Here is a 21,679-nt window from a genome sequence, read left to right as displayed (position 1 = left end):
TTTTCAAACTTCGAATTCATGTAATAAAAACTGGCATGCAATCTGTACACATAGAGACCATCCTCAAGTAGAGATTTTAACATCTACAAAAACCAAACAAAAAAAAGAGGAAATTACCAAGCAGTAGCATTTAGACTTGATAATGAATTTTTCAAATTGTCATTTGAGTCTTTTTTCCTCTCATTATAATACCCTTTTAAACAGTTTACCCAATCTACACACAATCAGGCCATCCTTAAGTTTAGATTTCACAATTCTCAAATTGTCTTCTACGTTTCTTGCTTCCTCTCAGAAAATATCTTCTAAACAGCAGAAAAAGTTAGTGCTTGCAGTATACTGATAAAGAAATAAGGGATTTTGGTACAGTAGACAGAATAGTAAGCTCCCCAAAAGAGAACTTTAGTCATTTTTAATCATCTTCATACCATATATTTGACATCAATGAAAGGGTAAAGAGAAATTTAGTCATTTTTAATCATCTTCATACCATATATTTGACATCAATGAAAGGGTCATTAACTGCAACTACTTCAATGTCACCCCTTCCTAATGCAACACGCAGAACCAATCTTCCAATGCGGCCAAATCCTGCAAAAGTTTGATGTAAGAATATAAGTTGATTGAAACACAATAATTTTTCTGGCTTGTTAACTAAGATAAATGACTTTCGGACAATTTGAAATCCTACAGAAGCAGAAGATCTTTCAAATATTAACTAGTATAAGAAAGAGTATAGTACCATTGATTGCAATTTTAGTATTCTCCTTTCCAGAGTATTCTGCAAATTTGATAGGAATAAAAGCTTTAGTGTGTATTCAATCAGAGGTTCAAAATGAGCAAACGCTACATGCTATAATTCTCTTTTAAAAATTATCCTGTGTCATATGAGTTGTAGTGTACATAATTTGTGGGCTTGAAATTACTTACGTGGAACCTTGGGAGGCATTTCTGTGGCAGTAGCCCTAATTGGCTGCAACAGTTTAGCCCTCTGGCATCTGCCAAGGAATAAAATAAAAAAAGACAACAATGTTCACATACAGTTGATACCAAAAGGCTTGATGATACATTAACAGATATACACTGCATATGCAGCTTCTAACATAAATTTGTCTCAGTTCTGTTGTACTGAAGGGAAGTAAGCACATTCCACCTACTTCAGAATGAGTGAGTTCACTTTTTTTAACTTACAATCATCACTGAAAATTTTGGACTAAACAGGAAAATATATGCCTGGTATAACAAAAAGAAAATGATGTAGACGACCTTCAAAAAGTAGAATTATCAAAAGATTTGATAAATATCATATCATCTTCACTGTTACAGAAATTCCTTCCAGTTTGAGGATACAGAGCCATCGTACATCAGAATTTGGGTTTTACACAAAGCTGACAAGCCATTCTGAAAGATGCTAAACAATTCTTGTGAACTTCAAAGTCTGAAAACTCTTCTATTCACTATCCAATAGAAATTCACAAGAACCTATAATAGACAGGAATCAGATAGCTGAGTATGAACAGATAATTGATGAAATACACAAATTAAGTTTATAATATGATTTGCAGAGATCACAGTCTACAATAGAATAGGCCCAACTACTATTTAGTCAGATTAGAAATACCATACTGATTTTCGGAAGATGAATAATTCCAGGTGACCTTGGCACTGCATGGTATCAGGCTTGCCTTACCAGGCTCAGGCTACAGCAGTGTAAATTTTGCGATATCCTCCTGATGTCCGCCCCTTTGATTGTGAGATTGGCTCTACGTTAGTTTGCAGACCTTCCTCAAAGATGATGTCTCTTCTAACTGTGCTGATCTGACATCTCTGACTTTGCACTGTTGGATACAAAGGCAAAGTCAGTCTGATTGCTTTTTCCCAGCTCGGGGTTCAGATGCTAGGATAAGTTGATTGGTAACTTCAATGTCCTCCTGCAAACTTAGCTCTCCAGTAATCTGTAATCAATTGTCAACATCCTTCCGTGCTTGCAATGTCCAATTAGAAGAAAAGACCAGCTTAGGGTTTTTCGTCCTACCTGGCACGGGGGTGCCCAAGCTCTAACAATCAACACACTTAGGGGCGATTTCCCAAATTAAATAAGCATAACCCAACTAACAGAATGCTTCTCCTTAAATAGGAGATCCAATCATAGGTCAGACAAGTCATCTCCAGCGAAATGATAAAAGTTTATCTTAGATTATTACCAATTAGATCCTAGGTCAACCCAAAGGATCCAAGTCTTGCATATTTTATTTATTTAAAATCTTCATGATTTATTTAATTATAATAAAGCAAACAAAATGGTTGCTAACAAGCACCATATGGGGCCGAGCAGCCCTCATTAAATCAGGTTCGTCATAGTCCTCCCATTCTCTAATTGCTTGACCTTGCCCAATATCAGATTGGGATGCTCAAAGATCTCTATCCCTTCCCATGTAGCTGTTAGCATGAATGCTGATTATATTCCTTTAGGGGACTATCCTAAGCAAGGAGAGTTCAATAGCGTGATTGACATGTTGCATTCATGACTGTGTGTGTCATTGATGTCAACATGGTATTGTTTCTATAAAGACTGTTAGAGTAGCAGCAGGCAGAGAACGAGGTTGTACTGACTATGTATTGATTATGAGGTCAAGCGCAATTGAGGATATGTTCTACATTGTGCCCTGCTGAAGTGGATAAGTGCGTATGCAAAGAGTCGAAGACATGCAAAAGTTATTCAAGAATTACAGAGGACCGTCTGCAGACACGGTACTTGAGAAGTAGTTTCTGATGTTCGGATTGTATCTCTTAACAGGAATAGAATCATGATGAGCGAAGTTAGAGAGTGACAATAGACACCTTGATGATGATGTCAGTGAGTGCGTGAGGTCAGAGATCGTATGTGTGAGAAGTTTTATTTACTTGTGAGCCGACAATGTTTTGTAATTGTGAAAAGATGTAATGAATTGTAATATCTTACTGAGGTCCTATTATAATTAATTGAGAAAGACTCAAAGCAGACTCAAGGAATTATTTTGAGGATATGGTATAAAGGGAAGTTATTTTCCTTTAAAATTTTGAATCGCTGCAAATGTACTAACACTGCCATAATATGTGGTGTGTATGTTCCAAAGGCAGCTCTCCTCATATTAATAAGCATAAGCCATGAATAGACATGTCCTTGTAAGGGGCATGTCTATTTGTTAATTAATAATTAATATTGTAACATAATTATAATATAATTATAATAAATATAACCATAGTGTTATATATATATATATATATATATATATATATATATATATATATATATATATATATATATATATATATATATATATATATACGCTGCAAATGTACTAACACTATCACAATATGTGGTGTGTATGTTCCAAAGGCAGCTCTCCTCATATTAATAAGCATAAGCCATGAATAGACATGTCTCTTTAAGGGGCATGTCTATTTGTTAATTAATAATTAATATTGTAATTCTTAGTCAAGAAGGATAAATACAATTTGATATCAAAGATAATGGTCTACGACTATTTTACTCAACCCACAGACATTCAATTTAATGATATCTAAACTCTTAGTTGGTAATAAAAAACTTAGTATGCATTTATGCAAATAACTCAAAGATATTATAATTAATGTCTAAGCTCTTAGTCATAAGTCTCACAAAATGCATACTTACCAATATCTCTAATATGTATTTATACAAACAACTCAAAGATGGTCAATTTAATGACATCTAAGCACATAGTTGTAGGTCTCACAAAATACATTTTCACATGATTTAAGTACAACACTTACTCAAAATGTATAGCACAAAATTTACCCAACTGAAACTACCACACATCAACAAATTTGCATTACATTCACCATGTACTCAAAAATATTTATAAGGTATGTGCACACTCATTCTCATATTGCATACCATATAAACATCCACCATGCAAGTTATAATCTATCATGATCTACATAGATATCGTAAGATATCCATCATAATAGAGAAGAAAGTTATTGTAAGATCATCATCGTCACCTTTCAATAACTTCTGCAAATACAAGTGACATCATTTGGAAATTGTCACTTCCTCATGATGTACACAAGGGACAGGTCCACTCAAATTACATAGACACGAAGTAAATTCATGAATCACAATCCTCTTGACTGCTACAATTTATTGATCACTGAGAATCCATCGTAACATGGTTTACTCCCTCTAAATCAATATGATTGAGATCACCAAAGGTTGATTTTGATGAAGTGTCATACTCATCTCAATCTAATATGATCAAGATCTTCAAGGATCAACTAAAACATATCCTCGATCTATTTGTTCAAACGGATGTGTCACGCTCCCTCTGAGTCTAATATCAATCTCCCTCTTCCTGCAAGAACATTCTCAGAGGAAAGGATTGAGGCAAATAAATCTTATTAAAAATAAAAGAATAGGAAGAGAGGATAACTTTCTGTCACGATATAAGATCATTCCAATATAATATAGAGAAATATCTAAAAATATATACTTTGAACATATATGTATATATTCAATCTTTTATATGTACTTTTATTTTGATAGGCCCTACTATTCTATGGGGCCCCTGCCTAGCCCGCATATTATTGTAGGCCCCCCCCTCCCCTTTAGAATAGTAGGGATGCCCATACCCATAAAATTTTAGGCTAGGGCCCTACAGTAATCTATTTTAGGTTATCATGTTCACCTCTCTACTATCGGTGAGGGGGGGACATCCCGGTGATCAATTAGAGTTCTCCTTTCATATTATTGATTCCCATCATTCCTATGTACTTTTAATGTTAAATTTTAATAATAGAAGTAAGATAACATAATACTCAATGTTAATCTTCCATACTCCTACAATAAATCTCTTTATATTTAACAACTATTATGTAAAATTATTATATATCATTTCAAATGCAATCATATATATTATCACATATATTTCAAATATAATATCTCATGTATTATTTATTAAATCTTACCATGTATCTATTAACATATTAATAGATACAACTTAAATAATATAAATAGGAAACAACCATATATACTTACCATTTGTGGGCCCTTGTTTATGGGTCAGTTTCTTAGATTGTCAATAGTCCTTACAATTTGACCATCGTCCTCAATCCTTTCTATGGGCCACGTGTCCTAGATATAAGCCCTTGTTGCATGTACAAGGGGTCTATCTTATCTTTGCCCACCTTCCTATCATGTCGGGTCTGATGCTGATTGGCAACTAGTTGACTTAAACTATGCCAAATACATCCCGATGTTTGTACTCAATCCTTGTAAACACGTGGATTCTTGCGCACAGATGTAATATTACTTCCGCTGGAATATTACATCCGCTTATTCCATTTGATCCTCCAAATATGACAAATCTCAAGACCAATGCTCAATGCCAACAGTACTGATGACCAAGATGGAGTCGGTTGCTTCACTGTACTCCATTTTGGTCTCTATATCCAATGTAGTAATCACAAAATGTTGATTTCTCCAGACTTGTCGTCTATGAAACAAAATTATGATAGTGATGCCATTAATATTCAGGTTGTCACAACGATTTAAAACCAAGTGAAACCAAAACACATGATTGACGTGGATGATCGGGAAGATGTGGCATTAAACCAAATCCAAAACCGACCAAGCATAGAATTTTTTTTGTCATTGGATGATATGGAAGCTTCCTTTAACACTTGTTTCTCCCATAATCATCTTTGTTTTGTTCAAAATTTGTGTTTCCTTCAATGTTTACACCGTCATCTCTAGATATAGACAATAGCAAGAATTACGGACTTCAATAATCTTTCCCGTAGTTACCTTCGTGGATTCCCTATTTAAGGTTGCACGATAACTAATGGACTCTAAGTGTTAACTATTTTGAATATTGTCCCCAATTCTGAAAAATAGAGCTCCTTCTCTTTTAAAGATATTAAACCCATGTTCCAAGCTCTTACCAACTTGCTCTGCAATTCTGCCAATTGTATTTGCTTGAAGAGTTTTAAAAAAAAAATTCAAGATCTTTGTAGATCTACGATCATAGCATAACATGGAGACCACAAATCCTTGAAACCGCAATCACCAAGCCTTGCCAATGTCTTCTCATAGTTGTCCATGCCCTGTTCTTGAGCTCCCACATCGACATGGGCAAAGAGGGGATTGGTGAAGATTATAGACAGTGGCTTCACACTCGATAAGCGCATTTGTTTTAAGTTGTGAAACCTTTTAACAAATTGGTAATGTGGAATCTAATCATGGCATCCTACTTGCCACACACATTGATGTACTCCATGCGTATCTAACAATATACAAAGGCTCGTAGTAAAAGATTGTGGAAACCGTCCTTAAACATTCTCTCAATCTGCACGTAATTTATTATTTTAACAGATGTAATTTTTCGTTACGTTTGTGTCCATGATCTCTTTCTTACATTTGCAACTAGGCTCTGATACCATATTAAAATTCTCGATAGCTGCAAATGTATTTACACTGCCATAATATGTGGTATGTATGTTCCAAAGGCAGCTCTCCTCACATTAATTGTTATTTTACTAGGATCGTTTCTGCAAATGTACTAACATGGCCATCGTAATTGATGATTTCCAAATGCAGATTTGGATCTCATATAAATATGAGAAGAGACATGTCTCCTTAAGAAACATGAAGAGACATGTCTCTATAGTTAATCACCATTTAGTTAATAAATAACTATAACTCACCTTTAAACATATATATATATATATATATATATATATATATATATATATATAAACCATATATGTAATATAATTATATTATATTATATTATTATATAATAATATATAATGCATGATATATTATATATATATATATATATAATATATAATGCATAATAAATATAATATATATTATATTACATATATAATATATATTAAATATATAAGATACTTATCTTAAGGATAATTTATCATCAATGAGGTAGATCTGATAAAATCAATCCGACAGAGGCTACAACAAAGTCATGTCCCGTAGAGACATGGTGGTGAAACAATTACATTCAAGAACTTCATAACACAATAGTCTCTTCTGATCATAAGAGCCCATTAGTTAAGTAATTCATCAGAGCCCATGTTTCAACACTAGGAACCTTAAACCATTGCACTTCTTAAATATAACTCAAACTTTTAATTTTGTAGGATGCCTCCTGTTACTCGAAGCAACCGACGAGGCAGAGGTCGTAGGGCGAGAGGTGGTAGAGTAGGACAAGAGGATGGACCACCACCACCTCCACCACCACCGAACCCGAACCAGGACATTTTGGATGCCCTTCAGATATTGATTGGTGTAGTTCAGTAGAGGGTAGTACCTGTAGTTCAGCCTGGACAGCAAATTTCCGTAGTGGAAGCAGAGGGACTCGGAGGAGGCGGACTCGGAGGTAGAGAGAGGACTAGGAGTCCCCCATCGAGGCAGTTAGAGGGACAGGGTGAGCACGAGGGTGAGTCAATACACCAGAGAGGACCCCCACTTGACAAACCTCCTAGGCATATAGGAGATGATATCAGGGAGTTGATACGACTCAGACCACCATTATTTACCCGTTCCACTGAGGGGACAGTAGCAAAGCCCTGGTTACAAAGCCTACAGCGGTGCTTTCGATTACGTCTTTATGGGAGTAATCTAAAGGCGCACCTAGCAGTCCATCAACTGAGAGGAGATGCCTCCAATTGGTGGCATCAGGGGGAGACTATAGGAGGAGTGAGGATGGATACCCTCACATGGGAGTCATTCTTGAAGAGATTCCGAGAGAGGTACCTATCAAAGCACTTCAGATAGAAGTAGATACAGGAGTTTCATTCTCTATATTAGAGGGGTCTTACAATAGCTCAGTACGAGAGTAGATTTCTCGAGCTCCTTCCTTATGTTGAATACATGAAGGACGAGAAACTACGAGTACATCGCTTTATCATGAGTCTGAATTTCTCACTTCAGGGTCCAGTTCATATGGCCTTCCCTACCACCTTCAGACAGGTAGTGGAGATAGCACTACTTGTTGAGGATGCTCGAGGTAGACAGGAGTCATGAGATCGATCTCAAAACCGAAACTCCACTCAGTAGAAACCCCTTTGGAAAGGGAATTAGAACTATACAGCAGGGTCCTCTAAGGGCCAACAATCTTAGCAGCAGAAACCACAGCAGCAGCAGTAGAAACCTTCTCAGGGTTATCAGGGCTCCAAGCCCAAGCAGTGGCAGTCACAGGGTCCTAGACAGGATCAGAAGGTATAGGCCCCACAGTCACAGTCAGTGAAGACTCAGCAATCTTCCAGGGGTGGATACAATGGATCTAGTAGGTCAGGAGGCCCACAACAATCTGGATCACAAGGTGCACGATCTTATACCCGAGGACCATGCTACACTTGTGGTGGCATGGGTCATATAGCTAGAGAGTGTCCGCAGGGACAGGCATCCGGTGGTCAAAGAGGGGCTTTTTCAGAGCTGACAATTGGTGACATGGGTAGATCCCACAGAGTTCTTGCAGCGGTTGAAAACCACTAAGTTGAGCATCAAGCCACAGTTATCGAAGCTACAGGTATTATTCAGGGCCATATGGTTGCAGTTTTATTTGATTCCGGAGCTACTGACTCATTTATATCTCCATATGTAGTGGAGCGTTGCGGGCTAATGGCAGTTAGTTAGGATGTCAGTTGGGAAGTAGAATTAGCCTCAGGAGCTAGAGTGTCAGTTAGTTCCATGGTGCATAATTGCCAGATGCAGATTGGAGGCATGTCCACGATGCTTGATCTACGCATTACCCCTCTAGGTTCTTACAATGTTGTTCTTGGCATGGATTGGCTTTATGCCCACAGCGCCAAGATGGATTGTCGACAGAAGAGGGTGGAATGTGTGGATGAAGATGGTATCTCTAGGGAGATATTCGGAGTGAAGAGACCTGTATCCCTTCGTATGATTTCCGCTATGCAGCTTAGACGGTGCATGCGAAAGGGTTGTCAGTTGTTTGCTATCACCATTAGTGACAGAGAGGAAGATTCAGAAGGGGAGCCATCCCTCAATGATTTTCCAATCCTGCAGGAGTTTGCAGATGTGTTTCATTTAGAGCTTCCTGGTATGCCTCCACCTAGAGCAATGGATTTTCATATAGAGCTTGTGCCAAGAGCCGAGCTAGTTTCAAGAGCATCGTACAGGATGACCACTCATGAGCTTAGTGAACTAAAGACTCAGTTGGAGGAACTCTTAGAGAAGGGGCATATTTGACCTAGTGTGTCACCTTGGGGTGCACCAGTGATCTTCATCAAGAAGGAGGACGGGTCACTTAGAATGTGTATTGATTATCGAAAATTGAACAAAGTGACCATCAAGAACCGATATCCTCTTCCCAGAATCGATGATCTCTTTGACCAGTTGTAGGGTGCCCGGCTATTTTCAAAGATTGATCTGAAGTCGGGTTATCATCAATTGAGGATTGTGGATAGTGATATCCCCAAGACTGCTTTTCATACTAGGTATGGTCACTACGAGTTCACCGTGGTACCATTTGTCCTCACAAATGCTCCAGCTGTATTCATGAGCCTCATGAATGGGGTATTTCGTACCATTTTGGATAAATTTGTGGTTGTTTTCCTTGATGAAATTCTGATTTATTCTCATGATGAGAAAGAGCATGAAGAGCACCTGAGGCAGGGATTACAAAAGTTGAGAGAGAATTAGTTGTTTGGCAGCTTGTCGAAGTGTGCTTTCTACAGACCTGAGATACATTATTTGGGTCATGTCATATCAGGCGATGGTGTCTCAGTAGACCCATCAAAGATTAGGGTCATCATGGATTGGCCAGCACCCACCAGTGTCACTGAAGTAAGGAGCTTTATGGGGCTAGCAGGATATTACCGACGTTTTATTGCAGGATTCTCTAGTTTGGCACACCCTATCACATCTCTTCAGAAAAATGGGAAGAAGTACGAGTGGACAAAGAAGTGTGATAGAGCTTTTCAAGAGCTCAAGAGAGCCCTCACAAGTGCACCGATTCTTGCAATACCAAATCCTTCTGCGAATTTTGTGGTGTGCACGGATGCATCTTTAGATGTCATAGGGGCAATCCTTATGCAAGATGGACGACCTATTTCCTTTGAGTCTAGGAAGTTAAAGACTCATAAACTCAACTATCCTACTCACAACCTAGAACTTGCGGCAGTGGTTCATGCCTTGGTGAGGTGGCGACACTTCCTTCTAGGCCATAGATTCGAGCTTCATTCCGACCACTAGAGCTTGCAGTACATATTTTCTCAGCCAAACCTTAATGCTAGGCAAAGAAGGTGGATGGAGTTTCTTTGTGAGTACAATTTTGATGTTCATTACATCAAGGGAAAAGAGAATGTGGTTGCAGATGCCTTAAGTAGAAGGCGCCATGAGCTTTCATCTGTGACTACTTGCACTGACTTGAGAGAGCGGATCTTACAGCACTTACCTGCAGACGAGCTTTATGTAGAAGTGAGTCAAATAGTGCATTCTCAGAGACCCTTGGAAGGGAAGTATTCAGAGTATTCCTTGGAGTCCAATGGACTTTTGCGTCATAGAGGACGTATGTATGTACTTTCCATTGGGGGTTTGCGCGAGTTCATTGTACTTGAGGCTCACAGAGCACCTTATGCAGCGCACCCCGATTTTAAAAAGTTACATGCAAATTTGAGGCAGTTGTATCATTGGCCAGGCATGAGAGTGCAGATTGCTAGCATTGTTGCGAGATGCCTTGAGTGTCAAAGGGTGAAGGCGGAGCACCGTCATCCTGGTGGGCTTCTTCAGCCGCATGAGATTGCAGAGTGGAAGTGGGATGCTATATCTATGGATTTCATTGTTAGTCTCCCCATGTCATCTCGCCGCCATGATGCCATTTTGGTGACAGTTGACATGTTGACCAAAGTTGCCCATTTCTCACCCATGCGCACTACATACACAGCACGAGACATAGCTCAGGTGTTCTTGCAGGACATTGTCAGACTTCATGGCTTTCCCCGTAAGATCATTTCTAATAGAGATTCTTTGTTCACTTCATCATTCTGGAGAGAGTTGCAAGCAGCTTTGGGCACTAGGCTCAACTTTAGTACAGCGTACCATCCTCAGACCGATGGTCAAACTGAGCGAGCGAATCAAATTTTGGAGGACATGCTACGTATGTACGTGATGGACCATCAGGTCAAATGGGAGGAATACCTACATCTTGTCGAGTTTGTCTATAACAATGGGCACCATTCCTCCATAGGTATGTCGCCTTATGAGGCCTTGTATGGAAGACCGTGCAGAACGCCCTTGAGTTGGGATAGGATCGAGGATCGAGTATCTATTGGTCCCCAGTTAGTCAAGGAGATGGAGCAGCAGGTGACCCTTATTTGACAGCGCCTGAGAGAGGCACAAGATAGGCAGAAGAAGTATGCTGATGCGAAGAGGTCAGATTGAGAGTATCAGGTTGGTGATAGAATGTTCTTGAGGGTGTGACCGCACAAGAGTCCGATTCAATTTGGAAAGGGCTCTAAGTTGGCACCCCGATTTGTTGGACCATTCGAGATCCTAAAGAGGATAGGACCTGTTGCTTACCATTTAGCTTTGCCACCTAGTCTGTCACACATCCACGATGTGTTTCACGTTTCAGTACTTAGAGGATACATTTATGATGAGTCTCATATTATAGATTGGGATGCTTTGCAAATGGAGTCGGACAGACAGCTAGCATTGGAGCCTATTTGTCTTGTTGCCCGACGGACCCTAGCACTTCGAGGCCGAGAGCTAGACTAGGTTAGGGTCTAGTGGGATTGTTATGATGAGGTCACGGCTTCATGGGAGGATGCAGCACGGATGCGATCTCAGTACCCTTATCTTTTTGATGAACTCCAGGAGGAAGTTCATGCCTAGTGGGGGAGGATGTGAGGCCTCGCCCTGACCCATCATAGCATAGTGATACATTATTATTTTGATACTCATGACCTGATATGTCAAGACACTATTGGATACTTTGAACATATTATATTATTTCATGTTGTGTGGAGTTTTACTTTCAGATATTTGGTTTCGTCATTTAATGCTTTATGAACATGTGTATTGAAGTAAGTGAATGCAAAATTAAAACTTTGATTATGAAATTTTAATGATTGAGAATATGAGTAGAACGAGAGAAACCCTGATTAATTGAAAGATGTATGTTTTAATTTATGTGATTTCCCTGATACATATATACATATGTGCATGTGATTTTATGGGGCTACTGATGTGTGCAATGAGTGTGCAGGATATTTTAGCCGAGAAAGCTGACAGAAAAACGGAACTGAACCCTATGTGCCATTTGTGGAAACCCCGTTGTTCATATCTTAATTGTATTGTGAGATGTATGAATGTATCTTTCCGTGATCAATAAATGTTAATGTTTCGTAACCGTGTTCTTATAGTGTCACTTGACACTCGTGAATTGTATATGCATTCCAATATGCTAGTTAGGGTTAACTGTGTAACCTATAGACTTAAGTCAGACTAAGTTAGTGCCATTTTCGCTAACCTGTTTTTAATCAAGTTTAGTTACCCCTAATCCGGATTAGTGTTTAATCTGCATTTTGAAGTTGTTTGTTAGTCCTAAAAATTCCTAGTATTTGTTGGGTCCCAAATCAATCCCTTAGGCCTTTTATCATGAAATCTTAATACCCAAGGGGTATGGGTATGGGTTGGGGGCATTTTTCACCCCCTAGCCCCTTTTGTTGACTTTTGAAGTCACTCAAAAAGTCCATTTTTTCTTTAGTGCGAAAATAGAATGATTTCACCATGGGTTGAATGACCCTAACCCCACCTTGAGGTTAGCCTTAGGTTTAGTTGAGTTAGAAACCTCTAGATTTTTAGGCAAGTGGGGGAAGTTATTGCCCTTTTTAGGTGGTTGAGTTTGGATCTTATTTAGAGGCTTTTTTGAGTAGTTTTGGTTGTTACTCAATCTCTAATTTTAGAGTGAAGTTTTGGAAGATTGAAGGCAAGGAAGGAAAAGCTCTTCTCAACTTGTTCATTTTACCATAACCTTTTTGTGAAGGTAGGAGTTCTTCATGTCCTTTGTTCATGTTGTTCATGTTGTTTCATGCTTGGTTCATGCTTATGTTATTGTGTTATTCATTGGTATGCTTGTATTTATGTTGGGTATGCTTGGGAAGGATTGAAACATGTCTTTCTTGAATGCTTTTCCTTCATGTTTTGCTTGAATTTCAAAGTTTTCTTGTATGGGTGTTTTGGCATTACTCACCTTCGGATAGGGCAAAAGTGGCCAATTTTGGAAAGGTCTTCAATTGGACTCCAATAGTGTAGAGTCTCTTCTCAAGACGAGAAGAGGGAGAGAGAGTAGGGTGTTATGGGCCCCTATCTGTCAGCACAAACCACGTATGAGTTTTGGCATGAAAGAATGGGAAAACGGAAGTTCTTGAGTTATAGCCCCGATTGGGCACCTATTTTGGTGTTGTCTGACATCTCCTGTTGGAAAAATCCACCTTCTCCCTAGTTTTATATCTGTTGTGAAATCCCAATATGGAAATGAATGTCAAATTTTGTGTCCTTGTTATGTTTGTTTGTCACCTGGCCAGTTTTCATTCCCTCCACGATCTTAGCAATGTATTGCAGAAAATGATATGGATCCCTTGATAAGGGTCATGAAGGAAATTTAAATTTCTTGTTGAAATTCAATTATGTTCGGGATTAAAATCCTGTGTAGAAATGTATTTTAAACTTTTGTTGTAGTGGCAACGATGTTGGATTTTCTTACTCGTTGTTTCTCGACGAAGCTTTGAATCAGGTGGTCAATAAAATAATGATTGTATAACATTCTTGCATTGGAGTCATTTAGTATTTCAGTTTTCCTTTGCATATGCTTACTTCAAATTTGATGTGATGATGATTCACCATATTGTGACAATTTTACACTTTGAAATTTCATCCACCAGATTTATGTTATTTGGATAAAATAGTGGTATATAAGTAAGCAATTTAAATTCAAATCTTGTCAAGTAAATTCCAAGTTTCATGCATAAAAATCTAGTCTTGCTTCTTTCATATTTATTTGAATGGAAATTAATCCTACACTATTGTACCCTCAATGCGTTATAATCCCATGTTTTTAATCCAACGGGAAAGTAAAATTAATTCACGATAATGTTCCTCTTGGTCTATTAGAGATGATGGTATTAATTCTATACTTTAAAAAAAAGATAATATAGGTCTCAAAAATATTCCCCTTGGCAAATCCTATCGTTAGCAATTCTAACACTCAGAAAAAAAATTTGCCTCCAAAGAGTAGAAAACTCTATGTTTTTTGTATGGGCAAATAAATTAATTGTCCCTTAGAGTAACAAAGAATATTCTCTGAATACTTTATTTTTTAATCTTAGATAAAATTAAATAAAATTATATTTATAATATCCTAAAAATATCCTATGACCAACTACTTTACTTTTACTCTTAACTCATCCTACCTTAATTTCCTAGGCGCCAGTCTGAACTTAAAACTAAACAAACAAAAAAAGAATGTACAAAACCTAGTCAATATTTATACCATGTTAACTTTTGGCCTTAAAGTGATTTGACCTGGGATTGGATTTCAATGTTATCCCTACTCCATGCGAATTGTTTTAGCAAGCAAAAATGAATTGGGGTCGCATGCCCCTATGACTGGCCTAACATAATTTATTACTACCTTTTGTCATTGGAGGGGCAGCTTACATAAGCGCAGGGTGGTTGTTTTTATTTCAAAACTATTTCCCTCCTTACCTTTTTGCATTGTCAGATGTCCTTGCGTGGCAGAGGGGGGGACAGACCTACACAATGCAGGCGCAGGCTTAGGACAGCATGTACGGAAGTTTTAGGCGTGGGCAGGTGTTAGAGGAAAGTAGGATGTGGTGGGAGTTAAGGGGGTTAGTATTAAGTTTAGGTTAGCATAAATGTTAGGAATAGCATTTGGTTAGTGTTTTAGTTTTAATTGTTTTGTTGTTATGTAAGTTTTGTTTTTGTGTTTTTTTTTTATGATATTGGTTGGTTTAGATTAGTTGAGGTTAGTTAAGTTGTTTTAGTTAGTGTTTTATATATATATTTTTATATAGTTTTGTTTTGTTTTTTAAATGTTAGTTTAGTATTAAAGTTAGCTTAGTTTTAAAGATAGTGTAGTTTAAATTTGAAATAGTAAATTTTAGATTACTCTAGAAATTAGTTTTTAATTAAGTAGCAAATTTAACTAGTCTGTTCAAAGTTTCAAGTATATTTTGTGTTAGTTATTATCTTGTTTTATTAAGATAGCACTAACCGAGTAGTTTGTTTGCAATTGTTAAATTTAGATTTAAATTAAATAAAGTTTTTAACCAATAAGTTTGTTATGTTTAAAACAAGTTTATGTTAGACTAATAAGATAATGTAATTTGTTTTGCGTAGTTAAATTTAAGATCAATTTATATTGTTGTTCAAATAATTTCAATATATCGTTGAAATCTTAATGTAATAACGAACCAAATGTTGATACCAATTTAATAACGAGAATTTAACTTTATCGATGTATTTCTTCTCATGATTATAAACTTAAGATGAATGTAGTAAACCTATTCTTGCACTTGCGAATCAACTCTTAAACCTTAGAGAGCCTTATTATCATTAATTTAAAATTTTAAAAAAATTGTGTGTTTTTGCCCTCGTATTTTTGGGCATGACATAATTTATGAATATATAGACGTGTGTGTGTATACCCGTTTATCAATAATATGAGACATAAAACAATGTTCATATAAATCATGAATACAAATAATCAATGTAATGAGTATATCACTTTGACTAATGCTATACTTGAATACTCCCTTTTAACAAGGGAGAAGTAACATAAACATTTTATGAGATCTCAGTATCAAGGATATCTATACACAACATATTATCTGACTTTAACACTCTGAAATTGTAACTTGTCAAATAACTACAATCACAATGTTATAAACACTATCATAACATACATTATGATCTCTAATTGTCCGAAACAATATCTAGAGTAATCATAATGCATTCGTTATCAATGATCTCTAATTGTCCGAAACAATATCTAAAATTTTCATGATAACAAGCCTATCATTTGCAAGATCGTCATCTTATAAACATTACCTTTTGTCTGTTCGTTATCATGGTGTCCGGCAAAATCCGGCCCAAAGAACCATGATAACAAATCTACCATTTATAAGATCGTCATCTTATAATGGTTACCTTATGTTTATATATGTCAATGAAAGCTTGTCACCTTTCATTACATATCATATGTAATTAACCCAGTCAAAGGGTGGTACAAAGAGTTTTCACCTCATGCTTCTCTCTCATAGAGAAGAGTGCATTATAAAGAATTTCTCTTAGAACTTCTCCACATAGAGAAGATATCATCCATAAAGAATTTCATCTCAAAATTTCTCCCTCTGAACATCGATCCTGAGAAGTCAGGTCCTCTAGTTACTTCCTCATTAACTCTCTTCACCCAAGGACGCCTGTCAAACTTACTCTGAATAACCCATCACTTCCTCATGATATACATAAGAGTAGGCCCATCAACATCATACAGTCACCCACATGTATTTATAGACTCCCTCTGAGTATTAATCTTCTAAGCTCCTGCATTGCATTCAAAGAACTGTCATACTCCTTAATGTAGAAGAATCTCATAATCTTAATCATCAAAGATGTTTTCTTCAAGAGCCTCACTTTGTCCATCTTAATCATCAAAGTCTTTGGAACTACTATCATTAGATTGAGTCACCAACCTTCTTTCCCTGTAAGAATATCCTCAACCATAAAGGAAAATATCAAAAAAAAATAACCCTTATAGTAAGTATAGAATTACAAATAATAGAGACTATAAAGAGTAGATAAATGTAAAAGATAAGAATACTACTTATTTGCACATGAAGATTTAGAAATTGCCTTTTTAGATTATTTGAGAATGGAACATCTCCCCTCTAAATAAGGTTCGAGTGCGAATGAAACATTGAATATTATTCCCCCCACAATGTAAAATTTCCACTTGCTCTTTTCATTCATTGAAGCTCAAATATTCATTAAGCTTAATAGTAGAAGTGAACACAAACTTGTCCACAATATGCCAATATCTTGATTGAGTATGATAATGCCACTTGAAATGACTGTACAACTCATACGTCAAGTTTCATTTATCAAAGAGAGACTCATAGATAGTGTAATTAAAGTCACAACTTTCTTATGATGTACACAAGGTGTAGACCCATTCACATAGTTGCATGAATTATAGTGCTCTTACTACAATTTATCAATCACTGAATATTCCATTACAACATTGGTTTACTCTCTTTGAATCAATATGATCGATATCACTGACGATTGACGAAACCATATCTTTTATTTGCTCCCTATGACGGATGTATTAGAATCCCTCTGAACATAAATCTTATAAGTTTCTAAAAATAAGCTTCCCTTTAACAAAGTGTGAATCTGATATTAATCCTCCTTTTCTTGCAAAAATATTCTCACAGGAAAAATCAAGGTAAAATAGCTCTTATGTATATATTGAAATGCAAGTAAGAGAGACACTAATATAATTCTCAAAATATGCTCTCTCCAATAAAATATAGATTCTATAGTTTGAACAAATATACATATATTCCATTCAAATAGTTATTAAAATTATATTTTCAAATATTTAAAAAAAAGATTTAAAAAATAAAATTTACTTCAAAGGTAACTAAAGGAAATTAATGAACAATTAATATTATATAAAGCCACGTTATTTCCCTAATTCATATAAGGATATAACAATGTAATATCTCTTTCCATTCATGGAAAATAAATACTTCTTTGAAATCAAAGTGATAAAGGAATAATTATTTCAAATTTCACTATAAGTATATAATTTCAAAATATTTGAATTTCAACTCATTATCAAATAATAATTTAATCCAAGAACAATTCAAAAATTTTTTGGGAAAAATAAAATAAAAAACTAAACTAATGCAATTTTACTGTTTCTCGAATATATTATTCAAAATTGATGAAAAATAATACTTACCCTTCATCTTACCTTACCTTTCCCTTTCCACGTTTTCGAGAGGTGAGAGTATTTCCGCATTTATGATAAGCCCGTCAACATGCAACTTCAACTTCAATTATCTCTTGTAACTTTGTGTTGGGAAAGTATGCATCTTCAATCGCTATTCTGTCAAGGTTTGCTATGCTTTTCTCTGTGACACTTCCCTATTTGTACCCAATATCTAATATTAATATAATTTCTTTTGTTCATATCTTGCTTTAGACTTCCACTTATGCCATAATGTTTATAATTGAATCTGTTCTGTTTGTTGACTTTGATTATTAATTTTGTTTGCTATCTACATAATTGATGTCGCACATGCTAGAAATCCCCTTTTGTTCAATTTGGATTTATTTCCACTAAAAATATCTCGGTCTATATTGTCTGGACATCCCATCAAAATAATCCTACACTGAGTAATCAAACCATATGTTACAGAGATGAGTTCTAAATTTTACATATCCTTCAACTTGCAACTTTGTTATTCATTAAAAAATTTATTGCTATCCTTTTTTGATCTGTTATTCTATTTCATCTTATCCTCTGCTTGTTATTCTATTAACTTCTAATCGTCATCCATAGTTGTATATGTAATACTTTCCACACTGTCTAATTCGATCAGTTTTGGAATGATAAATTTTCATTTATCAAGTTATTCTCCTCCTTGTATTTGATTTGCTCTCAAATTGTAGTCTTACATAGATATTCTCTACCCATATACATTGATACTAATATCAATTAGATGAATATATAAATTGTTGTGTATAATTTATGACAGTATTGAATCGCAACATCTAACAATTTCTATATATGTATTCTATAATAATCCCTCGTTATTCCTTATTTTTCTTTTAACATCTACTTTCCTGATCATCCGTGTGCATACTTCTTGGAAAACCCGTAATCCACTTTTGCCAGCATTTCACACGAAGGGGCGGTGTTGGCAATCAAATTTGAAGACGTGGTTGTTTTACCATCAATAAATATATTCCAAACTTTGTTCTCCCATCATCTTTTCTACCCAGGTGAAAGTTTAGAGTGGTCTTCTATATCCAAAATGGTAGATCAACAGTATATTTTTAGAGTGCTGCTGGAATGGACACATCACAGGGAGCAACTTTGATCAGATCCATACACCTACGCCAACTGGTTCCTTCTTTCTTATTCAACTCTGCTCATTTCATGTCTTCCTTTTGATGTTATGGGCACATGATTTGACATTCTGAACAATGTATTTTATCATCATGTGAGTGATTACGAATGCTTTGTCAAACCAAGTATATGCTCAAAATGACACCATGTACAAACCCAAATGGTTATGATATAAATGGTTGTAAACCATGAAATTTGTTGTGTGTTTATTAAATCTGAAAAGGTACAGGTTACAATATCTGAAATTGGAGGTCCATTCCTCAAGCCATGTGGCTCGTCATCATGGTAGCAATATGATACGTAATCAAATCCAACATTTGGAAACATGAACAATTCATTCAAACCATTTAACAAGATACTGATGATGCCAAAATTCATTGAGAAGCTATTGAAGCCTTACACTCCTCTATTTGACACACATTGAGTGCAGGGGTGTTAATTGATTAGTTATATACCAATTTATAAGTGAGGAGCATATAATTGAATTGAGGCAACACTTGTTTGACAGGATCTAACATCTTTCCAACATATCTACTTTCTGCAAATGGTGCCCTCAAAAAATGTCATTTTATATGTGAGAAATTGTAATAAATAATTTCATTTATGAACATAGATTCTATACATTTGTAATTGGCTCTGATACCATGTTATTTTTCTAGGATCGTTTCTGCAAATGTACTAACATGGCCATTGTAATTGATGATTCCCAAATGCAGATTTGGATCTCATATAAATATAAGAGGAGACATGTCTCTATAGTTAATCACCATTTAGTTAATAAATAACTATACGTATAACTCACCTTTAAACATATATATATATAATATTAATATATTAACCATATATGTAATATAATATAATATTATTATATTATTATATTATTATATAATAATATATAATGCATGAGATATATAAAATATATAATGCATAATAAATATAATATATATTATATTACATATATAATATATATTATATATATAAGATACTTATCTTTAGGAAAATTTATCATCAATGAGGTAGCTCTAATAAAATCAATCCAACAAAGGCTACAACAAAGTCATGTCCTTCATAACACAATAGTCTCTTCTAATCATAAGAGCCCAATTAGTTAAGTAATATATATATATATACCTTTATCAATAATATGAGACAAAAAAAAAATGTTTATATAAATCATGAATACAAATACTCAATGTAATGAGTATATCACTTTGATTGATGCTATACTTCAACATTAATAATCATAAGCCATGAATAGACATGTCCCTTTAAAAGGACATGTCTATTTGTTAATTAATAATTAATATTATAAGATAATTATAATAATATTATTATATACTTATAATATATATAATTACTATATTAATTTATCTCATATAATAAACACGCACACATAATTATACCTTACATATAAGATAAAGACATCCAAATTGACTAAAGCATTAACACTTTTTGATGTGTGTGAATTCAATTGTATGTGAGCAAGTGATATGTGAAGTTGGTTAATGTGTGTAAGCGATCCAAGGGATTATTGGATGCGAGTTGGAAGATCTGGTATTGAGATTTGAAGAGGTTTGGTCTGATCAAGAGGACATAGGAGTTCAAGTTATTCATTTATATTAATTTGCAAGGAATAATACAGAGATCATTTGGACAGTGTGTTCGGTGGTCTTGCCCTGAAGCTGTTTGGACAATGGGTCCTTCTATCTTCTGCAACTTCTAACAAGGTTGGCACAACTCCTAACAGAGATTGATATGTACTGAATGCATTTCAATGGTTCCTAACAAAGTCCATCCTCTTACAAGGAACTTTTATATTAGTACATCATTTTGTGAGTACTATCCCCACCGAGGTTTTCTCTCTGATCAAAGGTTTCCCTAGTTAGCATATCCGGTGTTATTGTGTATGTGTATCTTCTTATGGTTGCTAGTTATATTGTTCACATGGTTAAGGATTAACAAGATTGATACATTGTTATTGTATTAGTGCCCCAAGCTTCAACATGCCACCTTTATATAGTATTAGTACTGCAAACTTGCTTCAGATACCAGCAATGAAGTATAACGGCTCCTATCACTTAAAAGGTGTCAATACTATTATAAATCTCAAGCTTACATATCATCCTTGCCATAGTATTAACTTTCAAAAATAAAGCTAAAGCCTTCAATATGCCACCTTTATATAGTATTAGTGCCCCAAGCTTCAATATGCCACCTTTATATAATATTAGTACTGCAAACTTGCTTCAAATACCAGCAATGAAGTATAAGGGTGCCTGTCACTTAAAAGGTGTCAATACTATTATAAATCTCAAGCTTGATTATCATCCTTGTTGTAGTCTTGACTTTCAAAAGTAAAGCTAAAGCCTTCGCCATAGTAACAAGATTTGGAGATAATAATACTCAACAATCAGGTTAAACCTTAAATATTCGCCCAAAACATTGGA

At 35.5% G+C, this 21,679-nt stretch overlaps 1 protein-coding gene across 1 annotated transcript in view; it reads right to left on the bottom strand.

The window, feature by feature from the left end:
- LOC149547555 (uncharacterized) overlaps nt 1-21,679 on the bottom strand; it is a 44,692-nt gene that overhangs the window by 2,810 nt on the left and 20,203 nt on the right. The window contains exons 3-5 of the mRNA XM_089791703.1: nt 928-995; nt 740-778; nt 488-588 (exon numbers count right to left, since the gene is read on the bottom strand). Coding sequence (XP_089647829.1) covers nt 488-588; nt 740-778; nt 928-995 — 208 coding nt within the window. The remainder of the gene's footprint in view (nt 1-487; nt 589-739; nt 779-927; nt 996-21,679) is intronic.

Source organism: Cupressus sempervirens, chromosome 7 (assembly GCF_028749045.1).
Source record: "Cupressus sempervirens isolate cs-2001-9-10 chromosome 7, ASM2874904v1, whole genome shotgun sequence".
NCBI lineage: Eukaryota > Viridiplantae > Streptophyta > Pinopsida > Cupressales > Cupressaceae > Cupressus > Cupressus sempervirens.
Note: the sequence above shows the minus strand (reverse complement) of the source record. Positions and strands in the feature narration are given on the sequence as shown.